This window comes from Bos mutus, chromosome 2 (assembly GCF_027580195.1).
Source record: "Bos mutus isolate GX-2022 chromosome 2, NWIPB_WYAK_1.1, whole genome shotgun sequence".
In the NCBI taxonomy this organism is placed as follows: Eukaryota; Metazoa; Chordata; class Mammalia; order Artiodactyla; family Bovidae; genus Bos; species Bos mutus.
This window is the reverse complement of record NC_091618.1, coordinates 33,277,009-33,301,346: the sequence shown is the minus strand read 5'-3', so window position 1 is coordinate 33,301,346 and position 24,338 is coordinate 33,277,009. Positions and strand designations below refer to the sequence as shown.

Sequence of the window (24,338 nt, the reverse complement as noted above, 5' to 3'; positions counted from 1 at the left end):
GCTAAAACTCCAAACCTTCATCAACCTAAGCATCTGCCCCTCCTGTACCAGCCCTAGGCTGCAGGAGACGTCCATACTATCAGTCATGTGAAGAGCATAGTAAGCTCAGGGTTTCCTTCTCCATCAAGCTTTCAGTGCTACCCATTCAAACCCCGAGAGTTGGCTCTCTTCTACTATATACACTGCCGCATGCTTATTCTCAGTAAATCACTTCACTATTTCACAGCAAAATGAGATCACATCATTCCAACTCCCTTCCTGGCCAACATGAAGAAACTTATCTGTGTCCTTATCTTCCTGTCTTATCTTCATATCTCAGGAATAATTTTCTTTTTTGTTAAAAGGTGGATTCTGGTTGCATAAATCTGGGGTTAGGCCTGACATTACTCATTTCTATCTCTGTTGATGCCTTTGCTGCTGGCCCTGAGATCATGGCACTGTGATTAAAAACTCCTTGAATTCAACCCCTGGTAGGACAATCAGGACTTCCTCTTCTCCAAACCTACAGTTTTCCCTTCACTAGGGGCTCTTTCCTCTAAGCATAGAGATAGGCACCTCTCCTGATGTTAAAAAGAAAAACACATTATATGTATAGCTGAGTCCCTTTGCTGTTCACCTGAAACAATCACAACAATGTTAATAGTCTATACTCCAATATGGAATCAGTTCAGTTCAGTTCAGTTGGGTCTCTCACTTGTGTCTGACTCTTTGCGACCCCATGGACTACAGCACGCCAGGCCTCTCTGGCCATCACCAACTCCCGGAGTTTATGCAAACCATGTCATTTGAGTCAGTGATGCCATCCAACCATCTCATCCTCTGTCCTCCCTTCTCCTCCCACTTTCAATCTTTCCCAGCATCATGGTCTTTTCAAATGAGTCAGTTCTTTGCATCAGGTGGCCGAAGTATCATAGTTTCAGCTTCAACATCAGTCCTTTCAATAAATGTTCAAGACTGATTTCCTATAGGATGGACTGGTCGGATCTCCTTGCAGTCCAAGGGACTCTCAAGCGTTTTCTCTAACACCACAGTTCAAAAGCATCAATTCTTTGGCACTCAGCTTTCTTTATAGTCCAATATAGAATAAAATTTTAAAAAACTCAGAAGTTGACTGAATTCATAGATTCCAGCCCAGTAATTTCTCTCTCTCATCATTTAGCCCTACATTTCACCTTTTCAAAACAAACTTTCTTGAATGTGGAGTTTACATGTTTTTGCCACTGATGTCTAGCTCCATCCCCACAATGACACCAAAATGCTTGTACCAAGGCCATCCAAGGCCTGTTGGATACTAAATTCAATGGAGATCTTCAACTCTTATTTCACTTCAAGCAGCATTTGACTCCTTATTGAAATCTTCCCCATTCATTTCTGTTATATCATCTTACTCCCATCTCTCTAATCATTCATTCATATACCATTCTCAGAGGTCCACTCCTCTACTCAGCATGTAAATGTTAGTTCTTGGAGTTCTATCAGTGCTCATCTTCCCATTATTTATTCTCTTTTTTCCTAAGAAGACACTTTCATGTGTTCAATCACCAACTTATCCTGTAGACTTTTAGATTAATTCATGCTCCCAGTTCAAATATCTCCACTGAGATCTCAACTCTTAGATCCTACTACTTACCCTAAGCTTTCCACTTATAAGCTAAAGGTATTTGAATCTCAGTATATCTAGAACTGAACTCTGGACCTTCCACCTAAACTTGCCTTCATCCCTATATTTCTTCTTTCTATAGAAGATACCCCTGATAGCCAGTACATAAGCCAAAAATATGGACATCATTTTATTTCCTGTCACTTACATCCACATTCTATTCCTTCTACTCCCTTTAAGATCACCCCAGTTTACCTGCTCTTCTCTATTCCTACCTCCACAGTTCAATGTGGACCTTCCCCATTTGTTTCCTGGAGCAGTTATTGCTCTTGCTTCCACCAGACTGCATGCCGCCCAACCTCACCATACACAGCAGTGGGGGCAATCTGGCTAAAGCATGCAGGCGTGCATGCTGTCATCTCAGTCATGTCCAACTCTTTGCGATTCCATGGACTGTAGCCTAACAGGCTCCTATTTCCATGGAATTCTCCAAGCAAAAATACCTATAGCTGATTCATATTGAGGTTTGATAGAAAACAACAAAATTCTGTATAGCAATTATCCTTCAATTAAAAAATTAATTAATTTTTAAAAATTACTGGAATGGATTGCTATGCCCTCCTCCAGTGGATCTTCCTGACCCAGGGATTGAACCCACCTCTCAAATGTCTCCTGCATTGGCAGACAGGTTCTTCACCACTAGCACCTCCTGCTGTAATAGTAAAGTCCATTCTACTCAGTACAGCTTACAAGGTCTTCCAGAACCTGGCCACTGACCTTTCTTCTCTTCCAGTTTCAGCTCCCTGTTCTGCTTCTGGGACCCTAAGCTCCAGCTATACAGGATTCCTTATGCTTTTCCAATGGGCCATAACCCCTTCTTTGCCTATGCCACCAAATTCCCCACTCACTACCACACTGTCCTGATTCTTTATCAAAATTGTTCTTTGGTCATCTCACATGACCCACTTATTCTTCATCTCCAGAAGCCTTCTTCTTCCTAAGTTTTGATTAAGTTCCCTCCTACTTTCTCCTATAAAAGCCTGCTTCTAACTTTGTACTTGCCTCATCCCTGATTCTTGGGAATATATCTTGTTATCATTGTATCTCCAGGGATTTGCACAGTTTCTGGCACAGAGAAAGTTTTAATGAATGCTTTTGAATAAATGGATGAAGTATCCTTAACCCTTGACATCTGTCCCTTGGCAATTCCTGGGAAGACAGCAGATTCAGGGTTATCTTTGAGATAAGGATGGCAGTGTTTACACCTGATTTGGGCCACCCTGATCTCTCTTCTCCCCACCTTCTCCACCTCTAAAAGTCTCCTCTAAATTTAGAAAAAGTCATTTGCCCAGGCAAAAATAAAATCAAAATTTCTAGACTCCTATGGGGGCAGGCCCTAGTCTATAATTGTATTTATTTGCTTGTTAATGCATGAAACTATTTTCAAAGAACTCACTAAGCTTATCAGTAGTATTTTTACCATAAAAACCCCAATAATTTTCCAACCTGGAAACAAACATTGGTCCCCAAAGTCTATTTATATTTATGATTAAAGTCCAGGGTCCCGATGCATGATCTAAATGACCATACAGAATCTATTCTTGGAGACAAAATAATACCTGTGAGTGTCTCGGCCCATCAGGGATGCAGAGAGTTTCTTTTAAAGTTCACTTTTGGAGGTTGTTTATTCCACAGCAATTCAAGCCTGGGCCAAACAGATTATTTTTCTGGCTTAAAATACATTGTGGACCACAAGGGAAAGAACATGAATAGTTTGCAAACTTCCAGCCTTTAAACAAAATTGCCTTAACTTGAGGGGATTCTCTTAATACTGCCTCTAATAATTTTTTTCTTTTTGAAAAAATGTTTCCATTTTCCAGTAATTCAGAATGTAAAGTATCACACACAGGATCTGCTTTGAGCTGAACTTCTCAAAACAACATCTTTTTGATGTAAATTCCTTATGTAATTAGATACAAAAACTAAAGTATAGAATGGGAGCTGGAATAACAGAGTTCAGACAATATTATACATTTTCCATTAATACTAATTCTGTGGGCAAAACTAGCATACTGTATTCTTAGGCTAGGAATCCATAACAGGAGGACTGCCAGTATATTGAAAACAATCTAGTGATTTCCAAGATCTATGGCTTCACTTCCCTTGTTGTCCAGTTTAATTCCTCCGTCTATAGTTTCAACCACTTTCTTGTTATTTCCCATTCCTTCACTCCTATCATCTCACGCCTGACAAAACCCCAAAGCTGGAGCATAATTAATACTTAACATAAAGTGTATGCTATCAGATTTCCCTGATGGTCCAGTGGTTAAGACTCTCATTTCCACTGCAGGGAGCGAGGTGGGTTCACTTCCTCTTTGAGGAAGTTCCACATGCCATGCACTATGCCCCTCCCACACTATCTACTGTTTTCAGTACTTTACATATATAAACAAATTAATAATCCCAACTATCCTATCGGATGTGTACTTTTTTTGTGCCTGGTTCACAGATGAGGAAATGGAGAGTGAGTGACTTGCCCGAGGTCAAGTGGCCGTTCAGTCATGGTTCTTTGCCTTCGGCACTCTTCTACACTACTGCTGAGCTCCAGGGGGAAGACCACTGGAGCAGTCAAATGGGCACCACTGCAAACTTCAGGCAGCATCATCACCCGTACCCACACCCTCTTCCACAATTTCATTACGCTGCCCCAGGCTGCTATCTGTTTCATTCCCTGGAATGACTGCATCAACCCTCACTTTTCCTCACCTTCTCCTCCATTCTCAGCCAATTAGTGCCCCTCCTACTACCCAGAGAAAACTGAAATCATCAGAAACAGAAACTCCTGTAGCTTTCCATTGCCTGCTACAATGAAAGAGGTTCCCCATCTCCCACCTGACAACAGAGTCCCCTTTTGCTTTCTCCAGGACTCTGTTCTGTCAATTATCTCCCTGTCACATCCTACTTTTTACATTCAACTCTTCTCTCCCCCACTGAGATGCTCTCACCAGCATTTAAACATATCTCTCTCTCTCTCATCTTACACATCCTCCCTCCACTCTGCCTTAGTTCAGCTACTGACAGGGCTTCCTTTATGCCCTCCTGTCCCTCACCTTCCGGCTTTGCTGCACTATTCCATAGACTACTCGAGAGACACCAGTGAACTTCTCTCAGCCCACATCTCGTTTGTTGTCTTAGCTGCATTCAGCACTGCTGTCACTGCCCTCACCAGAAACACTTCCCTTCCTTTTTACTCTTCTGACACCGTGCATTGCAATTTTTCCTCCTTGCCCTGGAGACTTTATTTCAGTCACTGTAGTTGGCTCCAACTCTCCCATCTGCTGTCCTAGTCTCTCTTTCTTCTTGCCCTACATCAAAAGCTCAACTGGAATTCCATCACCTCCACTAGCTTTGCTTGTAGTGATGATTCCTAAGGCCCACTTGACTTCACATTCCAGGATGTCTGGCTCTAGGTGAGTGATCACACCATCATGGTTACCTGGGTCATGAAGGTCTTTTTTGTATAGTTAAGCTATTTCAAATCCTAAAAGATGATGCTGTTAAAGTGTTTCACTCAATATGCCAGGAAATTTGGAAAACTCAGCAGTGGCCACAGGACTGGAAAAGGTCAGTCTTCATTTCAATCCCAAAGAAAGGCAATGCCAAAGAATGTTCAAACTACTGCACAATTGCACTCATCTCACACACTAGCAAAGTAATGCCCCAAATTCTCCAAGTCAGGCTTCAACAGTACATGAACCGTGAACTTCCAGATGTTCAAGCTGAATTTAGAAAAGGCAGAGGAACCAGAGATCAAATTGCCAATGTCCATTGCTGCTGCTGTTGCTGCTGCTGCTAAGTCGATTCAGTCATGTCCAACTCTGTGCGACAATGTCCGTTGGATCATCACAAAAGAGAGTTCCAGAAAAACATCTACTTCTGCTTTATTGACTATGCCAAAGCCTTTGACTGTGTGGATCACAACAAACTGTGGAAAATTCTTCAAGAGATGGGAATACAAGACCAGCTTACCTGCTTCTTGAGAAATCTGTATGCAGATCAAGAAGCAACAGTTGGAACTGGATATGGAACAACAGAAAATCACATGCAGAGTACATCATGTGAAATGCCAGGCTGGATGAAGCACAAACTAGAATCAAGATTGCCAGGAGAAATATCAATAACCTCAGATATGCAGATGACACCACCCTTATGGCAGAAAGTGAAGAAGAACTAAAGAGCCTCCTGATGAAAGTGAAAGAGGAGAGTGAAAAAACTCAACATTCAGAAAACAAAGATCATGGCATCTGGTCCCATCACTGCATGGCAAATCGATGGGGAAACAGTGGAAACAGTGTCAGACTTTACTTTTTTGGGCTCCAAAATAGCTGCAGATGGTGACTGCAGCCATGAAATTAAAAGACACTTGCTCTTTGGAAGAAAAACTATGACCAACCTTGATAGCATATTCAAAAGCAGAGACATTACTTTGCCAACAAAGGTCTGTCTAGTCAAAGCTATGGTTTGTCCAGTAGTCAAGTATGGATGTGAGAGTTGGACCATAAAGAAAGCTGAGCACTGAAGAATTGATGCTTTTGAACTGTGGTGTTGGAGAAGACTCTTAAGAGTCCCTTAGACAGCAAGGAGATCAAACTAGTCAATCCTAAAGGATATCAGCCCTGAATACTCATTGGAAGAACTGATGCTGAAGTTGAAACTCCACTACTTTGGCCACCTGATATGAAGAATGGACTCATTGGAAAAGACCCTAATGCTGGGCAAGATTGAAGGAAGGAAGGGAAGGGGATAGCAGAAGATGAAATGGTTGGATGGCATCACCGACTCGATGGACAGGAATTTGACCAAGCTCCAGGAGTTGGTGATAGGGAAGTCTGCTGTGCTGCAGTCCACGGGGTCACAAAGAGTCGGACACGACTGAGTGACTCAACTGAACTGACCCCAAAAGTTCCAGGCACCCATCATCCACTCCCCTGCCTTCAATTACTGCTCATGTGCCAGGGACACACAACTCTCTTTACCCAGCTCAGTCAATTCTGTTCCACTATTCATCTCCACTTAGGTAACTCACATGTGCATAAACCCAATATCACTAACACTAACTACATTGTCTTCCCCCCAAAACCCTGCTCCTTCATCAGTGTCCCATATTCCACATTAGGGACTTGAGGAGCATCTTCTACCTCATTCTGCACATTGGCTCCACCACCAAATCATGTGGATTCAATCTCCTAAATACTGCTCACATCCATTTGCTGCTGCTGCTGCTAAGTCGCTTCAGTCGTGTCCGACTCTGTGTGACCCCATAGACAGCAGCCCACCAGGCTCCTCTGTCCCTGGGATTCTCCAGCCAAGAATACTGGAGTGGGTTTCCATTTCCTTCTCCAATCCATGAAAGTGAAAAGTGAAAGTGAAGTCACTCAGTCGTGCCCGACTCTTAGCTACCCCATGGACTTACTTCTCTCCATTCCCATGGCCACCACAGGAGGTTAGCCCATACTTACCTTTGCCTGGACTAATGCAAGAATTGATTTAACTGGCCTACTTTCTGCAACAGGGCCCTCACCTCTGCTCCAAATCTGCATTGAAGCCAGCAGAATCTAGTTAAAAAGTAAATCTGGTGACATCCTAGGTCAGTGGCCCTCTGAAAGCAATCTCAAACTCCAGTTTTTAAAAAAAAAACAGTAAGAACTAGCTGTTACTTATGTCTCTGCTTTTATCTTTGGTCTGCCTTCCCCCAGCTCTCTACTCTGCAGTACCTCAAGTGTTTCCCTAAGAGTCAAGCTCTTACTGCATTTGGAGATGTTCACATGTTTGTGAACATCCTTTGACCCCTCCCTCTTGTTATCTATCACCTCTTCAAGACACCTTTCTCTGACTTCTAAACCAAACTAAATTCCCTTAGTATGTGTGCTATTTTTTACAAACATTATCCCATTGTTATCTATATTCAATATCCACTTTCACCACGTCCATACAGGAAGGAAATATGCCTGCCTAGTCAACACTGTATTTCTAGACTGGGTTCAGTATACAGTTGGTGAACTATTTATTTTTACTACTCTTGTCCTCATTTTTGTGTCATAGTTATTAGCTGTCTATAGGCACTGTTAGATGAACATTAAAGAAAATGTCACTTTGTGTCTTCATTTACTCGTCTAATAATTCATGACCATGAAAATCATGGAAATGTCAATAGGGCATCTTTGGTCATATGATCCACTGATGAAATTACTTGCTTGCACTTTTTTTTCTTTTTAGTTGCAAGACATTTCGTGCCTTTGAACATGGAAAGTGAAACTGGAAAGTTTTCTGTTTCATCTCCATCGTAAAGAACGTTGTATGGATATTGTGTTGTGTGTGTGCGTGTGGCTGTGTGTACCCACTTTGAGGGAAGCACACCCTATGTGTCTCGCCGCCCCCTGCAGTGAACACATAACTTCCATTCTAGTGAGTTCATTCAAGCATTTTAAGGAAACGAAAATGGGTTTGCAAACTTTTCATCAATAAAGAAGACAATTTTAAAGATGATACTAAATTTGCTGTCAGACACAGAAAGTTGGTTGCTTAAAGGATTTCTATCTTTTCTGTGGAAGTTAGATAAAACTGAGTAGTACAATCTTTTCCAACCTGTTTCTGTCCCCAAAATAAATATGTATTATTTTCCTTCCAATGATAATTAATTTGTTTTTGGAAAGTGAGGTCATTAAAGCATTCAAAATAGTTTCAGATGCCAAATTTCACACATGACTCTTTGATTCTCAAAGCTATCATGTGGGTACATTCACACATCAAAAAAAACACAATAAAGACAGCTTAGGTCAATGCTGAAACTTGAAAGTAATTGAACCATTTAACCACCATTTTCTTGCTCATAATTTCTTCTCAGGAATGATTCATTGCTAAAAGTCTATATTGCCTTTGGGATAAGCTTAGTCTATTTTGAGGCATCTTCTAAAACTCAAACTATGCTATCTTCTACAGTTTGTATCCAAATTCTGCTTTTCCTAAAGCAAATTTTAGCTTGCATCAAAATCACCTAGAATGTTTATTGAAACCTAGAAACACAGATCTTGGACACAATATCCAGAGTTTCTGATCAGTAAGTGTCTGGTGGGGCTGGAGAATTTGCATTTCAAAGATATTCACAGTATACTGTTGATCAAGGGCCTGTGTTTTGAGAACCCCTGTGGAAAAGTTACGCCCTTTTCCACAACATCTAGCATTTCTTCCTACCAAATTATGTAAAAATTAGTTTCTCATAGCCACTCCTAACACCTCTTCATCCTTCTGTAATTCCTTGAGGCCAGTACCATCTCATGAAAATAGTATGTGAGTCATATGCTGAATTTTAAATTCTCTAAATTTGGTTGCAAATTTACTAGCCACATTAGAAAGTAAAAGGAGATGAAATTAACTTTCACAGTACACTTTATTTAACCTAATATATCCAAAATATTGTTGCCCAACACATGCTAGATATAAAGAATATCAATAAGTAATTTTCCTGTTTTTCTCTTCTATTCAAAGACATACTACATCTTCAAAGTCTGATATCTGTTTTTGACATTTACTGAGCATCTCATTTTGGACAGGCCTCATCTCAAATGGTTCGGTGGTAAAGAATCTGCCCGCAGTGCAGAAGACCCGTGTTCAATCCCTGGGTCAGGAAGATCCCTGGAGGAGGAAATGGCAGCCCACTCCAGTATTCCTGCCTGGAGAATTCCATGGACAGGCTACAGTCCTTGGGGTTGCCAAGAGTCAGACATGACTGAGCGACCATCACTTTCACTCTCATCTCAAGTGCTCCGGGTTGCTGTCATGGACAGCACGGCCTCTAGGGCACGGAGGGCTCTTTTATGACTTTCACTACATTTCCTCAGTTTTATGATGTATTAATGATTTTAAGAACAGATTTCAAGGGAAGAGAGGAATAATTACAGAATCACATGTATATATTGATTTTAAAATGCATGCTAGTCTAAGAATTCTCTATTCTTATACACAGAACCAAATATCTCATGATACACTTGTTTTGTCCCATCCCCATCCGCTCCTCCATCAGCAATCCCTTCCTCCGGCAAGATAATCCACATTAAGCACTTAGTATTTGTGCTTCTTTGTTTTTCTTCCAGTCTCATGTAATCCTATATGAATACACACACAGAAGTCTGTCTATATTTGTTTTATTAAAATAGGATATTATACCCACTTCTCTGCATTTAATTCCTTTCTTATTCCATAATAACTCATGAAAATCCTTACCAGTCAGCTAGAGGTTATAATTCATTACTTTTCATGGCTCCAGAAGAGTCTGTGAACTGGGGCACCATAATTCATCATTATTTCTGTTATTGATGGGTATGTTTGTAGGTATATACTCTTTTTCTAAGCATGAAGAAAAATGCTATAAGAAAGCAGAAAATTTTAGATAAGTTGATCAATCAATAGATGTCTATCATGGCCTATTCTCTCTTTAAATTAGCTTGTCATCTCTTTGTTAGCCTTTACGTTAGACATTTTCCTACCATATCTGGGCTCTTTTTTTTTAAACAAATGAAAGCAGCTGTCAGTATTGTTCAAGCAAATCACTTTAATTTCATTTTCTAATGAATTATCCCCAAGTCAACAACTGGTTCAGATTAATATATCTCCCCTTTACTCTCCCAGTCACACTCTCTCTCCCTCTCTATTCAGGTGTTCTCTTTGTCTGCTGGCTTCTAGGTAAACAGTAAAACAAGGCTGGGGAAAATCCACATAAGAATGAGTCTTACTGTTGTACATATACTCACTTTGCAAAAGGTATTAGTTGACACTAACCACATTGCTTTTTTCACTGATATTTTAAAATTAAAAAAAAAAAAGGCGGTAAGAATCAAAGGTCCTGGGATCTATAACCGACCCAAAGTAGCACAGACTGTAACTCAAGTCATAATAATAATAATCAGAATGATAAAAAGCAGCAACTGACATTGTTACTTCATCACAGGCACTGTTCTAAGTACGTTACATACTTTAACTCATTTGCTTCTTCAAAACCTCCACTAGGTAAACACTCTTTTTATTTCAATATCATTCCCACTTTATGGCTGAGGACATGGAGATGGCAATAAGTGGCAGGAGGCAGACTGAGATGTGGGCAGCCTGACTCCAGAGTTCTGTCTGCTCGCTTTGAAATAAATCACCCCACCTGGGAAATCACATAGTAACCCACCTCATGTCCTCTCTTCAAACTGCAGTGACCTGAGCTGTAAGATGGGCAGAGTACTGCCAGCTCTTCCCCCTCTTAGGATTGCTGAGGAGAAAGGGGAAAGGGATTTGATATCCACTGAAAGGTCTAACATAAGCGGGTCATCTGGTTTAAGGTTGAAAAATTGGGGTGAGTCGATTTCACCATTTGAAGCAAAAATTAAGTGGATAGTGTTTGAGGTGGAGTTGTTTTTCTCTTATTGGCTGTTCTTGGTCTTCATTGCTATGCAGGCTTCGCACCACAGTGGCTTCTCTTAGAGTGGAGCATGGCTCTAGGGCATTAACGCAGTTGTTGTGGCACAGGAGCTTAATTGCCCAGCAGCATGTGAAATCTTCTGGGTCCGGGGATTGAACCTGTGCCCCCTGCATTTGGCAGGCAGATTCTTAACCACTGGACCACTGGGCAGTCCGAGCAGATAGTGTTTTATACAACAGCAAACCCAGTCATTTTCTGACCACACACCCCCTTCTGAAGGTGAGACTGTACATACAGAGCCAGCTAATGCAGACTGTGAACAGTGCCAGATCCTCACAGCGGCTAAGCTGCCTGAAATTAGGAAAAAAGCAGCCAACCTTTACCTCCATTGTCTAGCCCAACTGCATCTCTCCTCTCTCTCCTTAAGTCTTTGCATTTTGCTTAATTGGAGCTGCATGCTATAAATCTTACATACTTAAGGGCCAAAAACTCTCCGGAGGCCTCATGCTGAAATTTGTGTGGGAGTTCAGCAATATTGAATTTTCGAATAAAATGATTAACAGGCACCTCTTGGGCAGCCTCTGGAAAACAATCCTTCCTGACTTGTCACCTTAATCTGAGGAAGCTTTTTGTTCTGAGGCTTAATAAAATGGCTGGAAAGTCAGGTAGGGATGAGGGTCTAGAAGCAGGTAGAGACAGGCACTCCATTCTCTAGGCTGGAAACTCCCTTTAGCAACCAGAATCTCATCACTGCTCTCTGTCTAGGCCTAAAAGGGCCATTGCAACATGTTACTGGGGAGGTTTCAGTCATTTAGCTCCATTTTCACTGCCATCAGCTCTAATTACTGGTTTCTAAAAACATTTTCTCCAAGATTTTAATAGTCAGAAATGGGTTCACCTGATCAGAAGCCTATTTGCTTTTCAGTAGCCCAATAACATCTCTCAGACTTCAGGAAGCAGAGAATTAAAATCGGTTAAGAGGAGGAACATAATCCAATCCAATTCAATCCCACATGGATGCCTACAAGCCTAGTATTTGCTGTAACAATGATTTAGATGCCCTGTCAAATAAATATAGGATGTTTATGGCCTTACACAATAGGAATCTGCCTCATTTATGCAGCAGGAAGATCGTTTACAGCCAATTTCCAAAAGACACCAAGCATCAATAATAAATTTTCAAATCAAGGCCAGAAATTGCAATACTCAAAAAAGAGGGGGGGGGGGAGGCGCTGGCAAGAGATATTAAGTTGTCAGAAGGTGGATTTTCAGGGACAGCATATACCAATTTATAATCCAGAAGTGTCTATAAAATGGTCATGACCAGCCTGGCTTTCCAAATCTCTGGGAAGGAGGAGGCTTGATTGTAAAGAGGATTTAGGTCAACAAGCAACAAGAACAGGGCACCTCCTGCTGAGGAATCTCAGTGCCAGGCTGGCAGCCTCTGAAGACGATCAGAGCCACACTCTTCCTCAGCCATATCCGCTTCTTGGGAGCAATTCCTGTTTTGCACTTACAGAGAAGAGGCTGAACAATGCTGCTGGCAGGGCTCCACTCTCTGCCCCACAGGGACTGTGTAGAATGGCCTTCCTCTTTCCAATCACCCCCTTTACCTACACATGTGTGTGTCCCTCCCCACCCTCACTCACACTACTTTTTTAAACTGAAGGATAATTGCTCTCAGACAGTAAAGAATCTGCCTGCAATGCAGGAGACCTGGGTTTAACCCCTGGGTTGGGAAGATTCCCTGGAGGAGGGCATGGCAGCCCACTCCACTATTCTTGCTTAGAGAATCTCCACGGACAGAGGTGCCTGGTGGGCTACAGTTCATGGAATTGCAGAGACGGACACGACTGAGCAACTAAGCATAAAGTACACGTTACATTGGCTTCTGCTGTACCACAACGAGAATCAACTATAAGTGTGAATATATCCCCTCCCTTTTGAGCCTCCCGCCCACCACCCCTCATTCTACCCCTTTAGGTCATCACAGAGCACCAAGCTGAGCTCCCTGACAAACACAGTCTAACACAGGAATTTAAACATCCCAGCTTTTCTGTCTAATCCATCCCACACTATCCCAAGGTGGCTGCTGCTGCTGCTGCTAAGTCACTTCAGTCGTGTCCGACTCTGTGCGACCCCATAGACGGCAGCCCACTAGGCTCCTCTGTCCCTGGGATTCTCCAGGCAAGACTACTGAAGTGGGTTGCCATTTCCTTCTCCAATGCATGAAGTAAAAAGTGAAAGTGAAGTCGCTCAGTCATGTCCGACTCTTAGCGACCCCATGGACTCCAGCCTAGTGGGTGCTATTAAAACTTGGAGGAAGTGAAGAGTAGCTCCTACACCCAGGAAGACTGACTTCTGGGGCAGAGCCTGAAAAAATGGCTCTGGGTCCCAGCTCACTCACCCACTAGCTGTGTGACTTTGAGAAAGTCACTCGACACTTCTGTATCTTGTTGTCTCATCTATGAAACACAGAAAAATAGTAGATCATGGGAGGAGGAAGTAAGATAGTGCGTGAAAATTCTTAAAAAGAACCCCTCAAGTGTGCAATGAATTCAGTGTTGCCAATTGGATCTGGATCTCATCTGAGCTTCCTACAGGAGCAAGATGGGGTTAGAGAGTTTGGGATGGACATGTACACACTATTTAAAATGGATAACACAGTCCTACTATATAGCACAGGGAACTCTGCTCAATGTTATGTGGCAGCCTGGATGGGAGGGGAGTTTGGGGGAGAATGGATACATGTATACATATGGCTGAGTTCCTTTGCTGTTCACTGAAACTTTCACAACATTGTTAATCAACTGAGTGAGTGTTACTCACTCAGTCATGTCCAACTCTTTGCCAGCATATAGCCTGCCAGGCTCCTCTGTCCATGGGATTCTCCAGGCAAGAATACTGGAGTGGATTGCCATTCCCTTCTCTAGGGGATCTGCCCAACCCAGGGATCTAACCCAGGTCTCCAGCATTGCAGGCAAATTCTTTACTGTCTGAGCCACGACTCCAATAGCAAATAAAAAGTTAAAAAAAAAAAAAGAGCAAGCTAGGAAGTCAGGAACAGGAGAGGGTATCATTCTGGCTGACATTTGCAGTAAGTGATAGCACACATAAAAAAGCCTCTGCTCAAGGAAAGCAGTCAGAACAGGATGACGGGCATTTACGCTCTCCCAGCATTTAGCTCTCTGCCCTTCGGCAAGTGGCTTGATCTCTCTGAGCTTCATTTTCCTCACGTATGCAGTAGGATTCATGATGACATCTCACAGCTCTACAAAGACATATATAAAACATGTTCTGTAAACTCAGAGGACTGTCCCTTTCCTGACTTTAGGTCCTCAACTACACTGCCTTGCTTATTTTCTTTATAGCACAAAATGACTTGAAATGTCCTGTTTGTTTTTCTACTGTTTGTCTGATTCATCCCCCCCTAGAATGTCAGCTCTGTGAGGGCAGAAACTCTGTCTTAACAGCTGTATCATTCATGGTTAGAGCAGTCTTGTTCTTAATATTTACTCTGTTAACCTGGTTGCTAGACAAACATACTGACAGTCAGCCCCAGAAAATGCTGAAGCACATGAAGTCAGCCCTCATTGACTCCTTTCCCAGTCCTATTTAGCATCAGAAATGAACTGCCTCCTTCCTATGACTGGGGAATCCTCAATATATGAAGCAAGCCTCTCTCTCCCTCAAGAAGCTACAAGTGCCAGAATGCAGGTATCCATGCCCCAGGCTCTCTTACAGCTAAGGTGCAAGGACTTGACTAGGCTCTGTCTTCAGGCTCACCCACTGCTTACTTTCCATTGACAGCTAGTGATTTCAAGAAGAACTACATAATCTCCATCCTGGCAAGACTTGTCAGAGAGCCAGCTCTGCCAGTGAATCTCACAGCAACATCCAGGATCATGGGTTGGGAATATTGATGGAGCAGGCTGCTATGTCTGCACCCAAAGAGTGTGTCTTCACTGGGTCAGATCTGTGGCATGATTTTGGTCCTTGCTACTGTTTATATCTACTTTATGGCTAACAGATGGAGAAAAATGGAAATAGTGGCAGATTTTATTTTCTTGGGCTCCAAAATCACTATATACAGTGACTGCAGCCATGAAATTAAAAGACATTTGCTCCTTGGAAGAAAAGCTATGACAAACCTAGACAGTGTATTAAAAGGCAGATATCACTTTGCCAATAAAGGTCATCTGGCAAAGCTATGGTTTTTTCAGTAGTCATGTACAGATGTGAGAGTTGGACCATAAAGAAGGCTGAGCACTGAAGAATTGATGCTTTCAAATTGTGGTGCTGGAGAAGACTCTTGCGGGTCCCTTGGACAGCAAGGAGATCAAACCAGTCAATTCTAAAGGAAATCAACTCTGAATATTCATTGGAAGGACTGACACTGAAGCGCCAATGAAGCTTTGGCCACCTGATGCAAAGGGCTGACTGGAAAAGACCCTGATGCTGGAAAAGATTGAAGGCAGGAGGAGAAACGGGTGACAGAGAGATGGTTGGATGGTATCACCGACTCAATGGACATGAGTTTGAGCAAACTCTGGGAGGACAGGGAAGCCTGGCATGCTGCAGTCCATGAGGTCACAAAGAATCGGACACAACTTAGTGACTGAACAACAACCGATTATATTACCTCCAAGCTTGGCTATATTGGATATTCTCTAGATACAAGCTTAATTAGTGCTTTTTATGCTTGAATTTTCCAAGATCAGTTTATTGCTTGACTGATAGGATCTTCCATTTCCCCAAATAGCCCAGTATCTCCATCAGCTAGAACATGACCCTCATCCCCTAAGGGACTCCGACTAAACTATCCTAGAAATTACCTGTTCCCTCCTTCCAACATTTTCCTTCTTCCAGATCAATTTGCATACTTCATGGATCTTACTTAGGATCTTACTTTCTATAAGGGATAATCTAATCAGTTAATTCAAGCCAATGTGTTAATTGCCAATGCTAATTTAATACTACCCCAGCATTTTAGCAGTACTTTTAAAGCCTTAGATCAAAGGAGATAATGATGTGCTTTTACCATCTCACTAGTGCCCGGGCGTGTGAAGTTTCTACTCTGTATGCAATCTCAAAGGTCCCTACATCCACCAAGACATATCACATATAGTCCAAAGATAGGTGCCCTGCAGACCAATCATGTGGTACACTGGTGCAGTTTATGAAATTAGTCTTTACTTCATGACCATATACATGCATGCATATGCACAGATGTTGACATGCATACAGACACACAAATCCCTAAATACTTCAGTCATTTCCAATTGCTTTTAGAATAAAGACCAGACTTTTTAACATGTCCAACAAGGCCATAAATCCTGAGCCCTAACCTGGTGATATATTAATAGATGATTACATGATTTGGCTTTCAGGTGGGGAGAGAAGCAGTTAAAATTCTTACTTTTAGCATTTGCTGCTTTCACTGGCATAAGTACTTCCCATATGTTAATCTCAAGCTACCAAGATACTATCAGCAGGTTTTAAAATTCCTGACTATTTAACAATGGTTCTTGCAAGCCAATAGGTGCCCCCAGCTCCAAAGTATCACTGTTTTCCCAGCCACTTCTCACTGCACTTATCATTGTAACCCCACTGGCTTTTTAATTTCCTCAATGGGTCATACCCTCCCCCCTCTTCCCCTGTCCCCACGCACAGTCTTTCCACAAACCCATTGGTCAAACTCTCTGTTACCATCTTCCACAGCTCTGAGAGTATCTCTCTGAGAACATGGATTTCAGGTTACATATTTGTTCTACAACAGAAGTGATATTTAACATCATAAGCAAACATAGATCTTAGGAGGTGTGGTCTGAGTAGCTACAGACTTTCTTTTCCATATACTCTCTACACACTTGTTATGAGGAACATTTCAGGGCTTATCAAGAAAGAGAACTTCAGCAGCAGAGCACATCTGCTCAGTTCTTACAATCTCAAATATGACAGAATCCCTTCTAATTCTCTGGTTTCTTAGATTACTGATGCTGGAGGAAATCATTCTAGATGCTTTTTTCTCCCATCACTAGATATTCTATGCAGATGCCTCATGGGATACCGCTGCAAGATTTTGGTGGTAAGTTAGGAAAAAATCCTGCTGAAATGATAGAACTCCAGAATCCCCATGGCCACCTCACCAGAGAAGCTCTGCTGTTGGGTATTCCATATATTGGTCTTCCTTATGAGATTTCTTATGAATAATATGAAAAAATGTTTGCAAAACAGTTTTTATTTTTAGGTATGCAAAATAGGTGCTTAGAGAAGTATAGGATAATAGAAAAAAAAAATGTGTTTCATGGAAAATTCTTCTCATAGAACAGAATCCTTAGCCTGCTTTTTCTTCTTCCCGTCCTGCTCCAAATCCCAGTAAAGATATAAATTGCATTTCCAATCTTACTGCATTTTCTAAACTATGAATCCTCTCTGAAACTTGACCATATGGACTTCCATCCATATTTGCATCATAGAGTGCTTGCCTAAAGTAATGTAGAGGATCAATCATGGAAATACACCTTGAACCAGGTCTCCTGAGTCAAAGTCTAATTTCATTCTCCTTCCTAGCTGGTCTACCTCCAGTACCAATGGGAACTTCACTGCAGATCAAAAGAAAGCCAAAGCCTCTGTGTCCAGGCCTCTGCTCCAGGAGGAATTTCTTTTTTACATGAATTAAGCTTTCTGGCAACTATATAGATACATTAACCTAATATGGATACCCAATATAAAACTAGTAAATTTTTGAGAGATCTGACAAAGATCTATAGGAAAACAGCCTTACTTCTTTTTAGCCATCAAGTTTCTAACCTAATATGTATCCTCAATACTAAAGCCAACAAAGTTCCCAAATTCTCATCAGAAGCTCAGAATTGCAGTGCACTCCGAGACTCCGCCTTCTTTCCTACAGGTCAGATCTGAGTCCATGTCCCATTGATGCCTCTTCTTAGATATGTGAGCTCAGGCAAGTTATTTCTGAGGCTCAGTGTCCTCAGAATAAGTACATGCATCTTATATGGTCTATTGGAAAGACTAAATGAGACAAATTCCTGGCACGAAGTAAGTGATTAGGAAATTATAACTGTTCCCAGTTCAGTTCAGTTGCTCAGTTGTGACCAACTATTTGCAACCCCATGGACCATAGCACGCCAGGCCTCCCTGTCCATTGCCAGCTCCCAGAGTTTACTCCAACTTAGGTCCATTGAGTCCATGATACAATCCAGCCATCTCATCCTCTGTCGTCCCCTTCTCCTCCTGCCTTCAATCTTTCCCAGCATCAGGGTCTTTTCAAATGAGTCAGTTCTTCGCATCCAGTGGCCAAAGTATTGGAATTTCAGTTTCAACATCAGTCCTTCCAATGAATATTCAGGACTGATTTCCTTTAGGGTGGACTGGTTGGATCTCCTTGCAGTCCAAGGGACTCTCAAGAGTCTTCTCCAACACCACAGTTCAAAAGCATCAATTCTTCAGCACTCAGCTTTCTTTATAGTCCAACTCTTACATCCATACATGACTCCTGGAAAAACCATAGCTTTGACTAGACGGACCTTTGTTGGCAAAGTGTCTACTTTTTAATATGCTGTCTATGTTGGTCATAACTTTTCTTCCAAGGAGTAAGCATCTTTTAATTTCATGGTTGCAGTCACCTCTGCAGTGAGTTTGGAGCCCAAAATAATAAAATCTGTCACTGTTTCCCCATCTATTTCCCATGAAGTGATGGGACCAGATGCCATGATCTTCATCTTTTGAATTTGAGTTTTAAGCCAGCTTTTTCACTCTTCTCTTTCACTTTCAACAAGAGGCTCTTTATTTCCTCTTTACTTTCTGCCATAAGGGTGGTGTCATCTGCATATCTAAGGTTATTGATATTTCTCCCGACAATCTTGATTCTAGCTTGTGCTTCATCCAGCCCAGCGTTTCTCATGATGTACTCTGTATGGAAGTTAAATAAGCAGGGTGACAATATACAGCCTTGATGTACTCCTTTCCCAATTTGGAGCCAATCTATTGTTCCATGTCCAGTTCTAACTGTAGATTCTTGACCTGCATACCAATTTCTCAAGAGGTAGGTCAGGTGGTCTGGTAATCCCATCTCTTTAAGAATTTTCCACAGTTTTTTGTGATCCACACAGTCAAAGGCTTTGGCATAGTCAAGCAGATGTTCACTGTTTCCGTTAATTAATAAATATTTCTATATTGCTAGGGTGAGGCGTGATAACTATATATCTTAGGCCTGATCTGAAATTTCAGAAAGTAATTTTCTGCCAGTAGATAACTAGCTACTTCATACTATTGCATTCAGCTAAGCAAGTATATTTGTTGTTTAGTCACTCAGTCATGTCCAACTCTTTTATGACCCCATGGACTGTAGCCCACCAGGCTCCGTTGTCCATGGGATTCTCCAGGCAAGAATACTGGAGTGGGTTGCCATTTCCTTCTGCAGAGGATCTTCCCAACCCAGGGATCAAACATGTATTGGCAGGCAGGTTCCTTACCACTGAGCTACCAGGGAAGCCCAACCAAGCACATACTGGGTGTTGTTGTTGTTGTTGTTGTTTAATATTTGTAAGACACAGTACTAGTCCTGGACCATCAGAAATTAACAGATACTCAGTTCGTATTTTCAAGGAGTTGATGATTTCAATCTACCTGACAGATGAGACCTCATATGTTCTTTGAGATCTCTGAAAGAAAAGACCTCACCACACTATTGGCAACTGCCACACTTAATTCTCAGTTCTTTGAGCTATTTGTGTGTGTGTGTGTGCTTCCAATTCCTTAAGAATCAATGCATCTCCATTTCCTCTTATTCCAGGTGTCAGAAGAGAGAAAGAACATTTGGTCACCATTTTTACATAATAAGCCTTCATTCCCTGAGAGTTATTGAGTCATACCTCTGTTTTCTCTTTCTAGATTAAATAATTCCAATCCCTTTAACCTTTTCTCAAAGGTCCTATTTGCCAGCCTTCAGTTTAATCATTTTCACTATTCCGCTCTGGAGTCTCTCCAAGTTTTCTGCATTAAAATTTGTTGCTTTGCCATTAAGGTCACTCTAAGACTTATTCTTTCACCTAAACCAAGGCAAAAGAAAAGCAGCACCCACCCAACCCCCAGTCAAAGTAAGAGAATATATAGAAACACAGATTTCTTCTTTGAGGTATTCATGTAAGATACTCGCATGCTGAAAGCAAATTAGTACTTACTGTCACCAACATTAAGGAGAAAGGGCCAAGACCAGAAGAATTTCTAAATAGTGCCAACAATTGTGCTTGACAATTACCTAAATTACTTTTAAGCAGATAAGGCTATTAACAGCAAACTTGAAGTTTGCTCTAGTTACAGCTGAAGTTCTCAGATAGGTGCTACTAAAATCACTGTTAATGAGATCAAACAGGAGTTTTTGATTCGGTATAATACCCCTGGCTGCCGAGCAGACTGTCCAGAGATTACTATGCTATTTATAGGCAGCAACTTTGGTGAATCCTGGGAAACTGCAAAAGATTCATCTTTGTATTCTGTCAATCAATAACAATTAGTATTTCCTGAGCTGAGTCACAGACAGAGAGAACAGACTTATGGACATGGTGGGGGGATAAGAAGGAGAGGGTGGGATGTATGGAGACAGTAACATGGAAACATATATTACCATATGTAAAATAGATAGCCAATGGGAATTTGCTGTATGACTCAGGGAATTCAAACTGGGGCTCTGTAACAACCTAGAGGGGTGGGATGGGGAAGGAGGGGAGGAGGGAAGTTCAAGAGGGAGGGGACATATGTATACCTATGGCTGATTCATGTTGATGTTTGGCAGAAACCAACACAATACTGTAAAGCAGTTATCCCTCAATTAAAAATAAATAAGAAAAATATTTCCTGAACTGATAATGCAAGAATTCTATATGACTTTTAAGAAATGATGTATATGGTCTGATCAAATATCTGATCATTGTATGGTACCAATATATGCTGAAAGGGGGCAGACATGAAAACCAGAGTTCCAAGCAAGATGACTTTCCAGAAATCTTTTTACCAAGACCCCTCCCTGCCTTTTTCTCTTGAGATGTACCTGCCCCCCGTGAGCCAGTAGTGTGACTCTACACACACACACACACACACACACAGTTAAGATTCTACTGACAGATTTCCAAATGGAAAAACTCTTTCTGGATAACATTCTACCTTTCTACCTGTTCTGTTTCATGGACTTCTTTGTTTTGGAACCACTGTTTAGAAAAAAAATATTTTCCTATCTGGAAAAGTTAAAAGTATTCAATTAGGGTGAAAACAGTTGGTTAGATATCAGGAAGTGGAGAGAGAGAAACTACTGGTTCCTCTGGGCTGGTTCTAGGAAACCAGGAATTAGTGTTCATCTAGTTTATCTTCTGAAGCTTGTGTGGCTATGGTGAGACCCTATCCAGCCAAGAACCAGCAAGACTGAGAGAGGTCTGTCAATAGCAGCCATGGGAAAACCAGCTACATACTGAAAATATCTCTTTCCCAAGTTCTCTAATAACAGAACAAATTCATGATTTGGTGTGGAATTTTTCCAGAGAGGTGTAGTCCCAAAGGCAGTTCAATCTATCAAACCATGACCTAAATCCTAAGACTTAAAACTGATACAGTGACCCTTAAGTAATCAGCAATTAAGATGGCCAAGAGCTTTTAACCATAGCATCTTACCAAGGAGCACACTCCTGGGTGAGGGCATAGTTTGCTAAGCCATTTAATTACCAGTGTGGATCCATTATATCCCTCCTACTTTCACTGGCTCTTCACACCCAGGCACACACCCCAAGATTCTGTCCACCTGAGTGAAGGAAAGGCATAGGTGTACAAACACCGTTGGCGAGCACATGCACAACTGAGCTCCAGGAGCTCTGAAACCAGGGCAATTAAACCTGTAACGTATTAAATACTTCTGGGTGAGAAATAATGTAACAATTACTATTTTAGAAAGGCAAGTTTCCAACTATGAAGTGAACTACAAATCAGCCCTGATTTCATTTACTTCATAGTAAAGATCGTCTCATAAATTCTTATCAAGTGATAAGAAAGTGAAAGTAGGGCACTGATGCTGATGTGCATTGCCATGTTACTCTCTAGTGGTTATGGCAAGTGGCCAGTAATGTTGGATGAATAAATCATTAGTAGACACAACTCAGTGCTCTCTCTCTGTATTTAAATATGTACACCAGAGGTTTACACCAAATCATTTCTAGGAAAGAGCAATTTGTACTACCCCACTATAATTTATTGCACCTTGGGAAGCAATCTTTATCCCATTTGAATGGGAGAAATAATATCACCCATACTGAACACTGGCATTTTTACATAGGAAGGTTTAAAAAAAAACAAAAATTAGAGAGTGAAAATAAAAGGAAAGTAACAGAAAGAGGAAAAAGACAAGAAGTTAAGAAAAAAAGATTGGTGAATTTTAAACACATTTATCTATAACAAGCAAGTGACATTTTGAGCAAAGCTTTTCTGAAACTGAAAAAGTAAAATTCCTGCTGACTTTCAAAAGCCAACTCTTTAAGTCATTCTTTAAAAAAAAAAAAAATATTAGATAGCCAGCGGATTAAAAGAACTCCTTTTATAAAAATCAAATGAACCTCTAACAAAGTTTGTTTTGGACATGAATAAATCATCTTGTCATGAATTATTCATTATTATCAAGAAACAAGCTGGGGATTCCAGGAATTGGGCCTGGGGAGGTGCTGAAACCAGGGAGTGAGCAAGTTCACTGTCTCATACCTACTCTGGGAAGGGAAAGGCCAGGCCACGGGCACAGACAGTGATGCTAACCATGCTAGACCCTCATTCAGGTTCCAGGGGACACTCTGGCAGTCTTAACACTCAGAGAATAAAGCAAATAGACTTTAATCCATATCTTACTTTAGAAAAATGCATATACTCAGTCATAGATATTAAGACCTTTTTTCTTTTTTGAGCACTGTTACTTTTTTTTTTTTAATGCATGACACATATGTGGAATAAGAGCTCTGTGCAAAAGACAGAAGTTAAAAGCTTGCATTTAAGGGAGATGACTAGAAAACTCCTTAAAGATACGAGGGTAAGAGTAGTCTGACCTACTCATTCATGGCTTTGGGGATTGGACTTTTTTTTTTAACTGGGGTGGGAAAGGGTAAAAAAAAGGGGGGGAAGTCTCTCAGACCTAATCAACTCATCAGCCTATATATGTGTTTCAGGTCCAAACTGCTTTGCAGGAACGACGATCATTCCGGCTGGCATTGAAGTGAAAGTGGATGAATGTAACATCTGTCACTGTCACAATGGGGACTGGTGGAAACCTGCTCAGTGTTCAAAACGCGAATGCCAAGGCAAGCAGACTGTGTAGAACCGATTCCCACCCGACGATGAGCTCTTAGGAGATGAGGCTATGGCTTCCACACAGCACATGTTCAAAACAAGACAAAACAGACAAACTCCTGCCAGCTACAACAGGGTCACCAGCAAAACCTTTTAGGGTTGACAAAAGTGAATATTTTACTAAGAGGACATTTCTCTCTTTCTTTCTTGCTATACAAAATATACATAGTATACAGCTATTGAAACCGCTTTTGTAATTATCCTTGCTTGATGGTGACTTTACCACTGGATTTCTGGAGCAAAAAGAAAGAAATAGCCTTGAACAGGCTTCTTCTCTGGTGACACCTCTGGCCTGCCAGCTCACCATCTACCGACTCACTCCACTTTTACTCTTCTGTAAACATGGCATTTTTCTCTTGTAATAATTCCTTTTTTCCTCTTCAGAGTCTAAGGGGCCAGATTTAACTGCACAGGAAGGTTTTAAATTGTGTCATACTAGCTTCCGGAAAGCAGTATCAGGGTAAGGACCGTTCCTGATTAGGAAGATGCAAAAACATTCAGCCAGTCACTCCCCTTGAGTGAATCTTGCCCTGCAGGGGAGAAGAGAGACGGGCACTGAGAGGGTCCACTGCTGGGCTGGGTGGGAAACTGGTGCTCCGTGCATTATGTGAGGGCTCACAATTCGACTCTTACAAACCACACATTTCATTCACAAAACCTTGAAACTGCCAATCAAAAACTAATATGCGAGGAATACCATGAGCTTGACTAAAGAATCCAAAGGGAGACAGGTATCCAAAACTGCAACATTAAACTCTAGGCTTTCTCATGATGTTGAATTTAAGTTCAGCTTATAACAAAACACACTCTAAACCCACTCTGTCACCTGGCACGATAAATACCAGAACCAGGGTGAACAGCCCCACTGTGAATCTGAAGCCT

The 24,338-nt window shown here is 41.4% G+C and overlaps 1 protein-coding gene across 1 annotated transcript in view; it reads left to right on the top strand.

Moving 5' to 3' along the window:
- VWC2L (von Willebrand factor C domain containing 2 like) overlaps window positions 1-23,424 on the top strand; it is a 207,872-nt gene extending 184,448 nt beyond the window's left edge. The window contains exon 3 of the mRNA XM_005909589.3: window positions 23,276-23,424. Coding sequence (XP_005909651.1) covers window positions 23,276-23,424 — 149 coding nt within the window. The remainder of the gene's footprint in view (window positions 1-23,275) is intronic.
- Window positions 23,425-24,338: the final 914 nt, after the last annotated feature.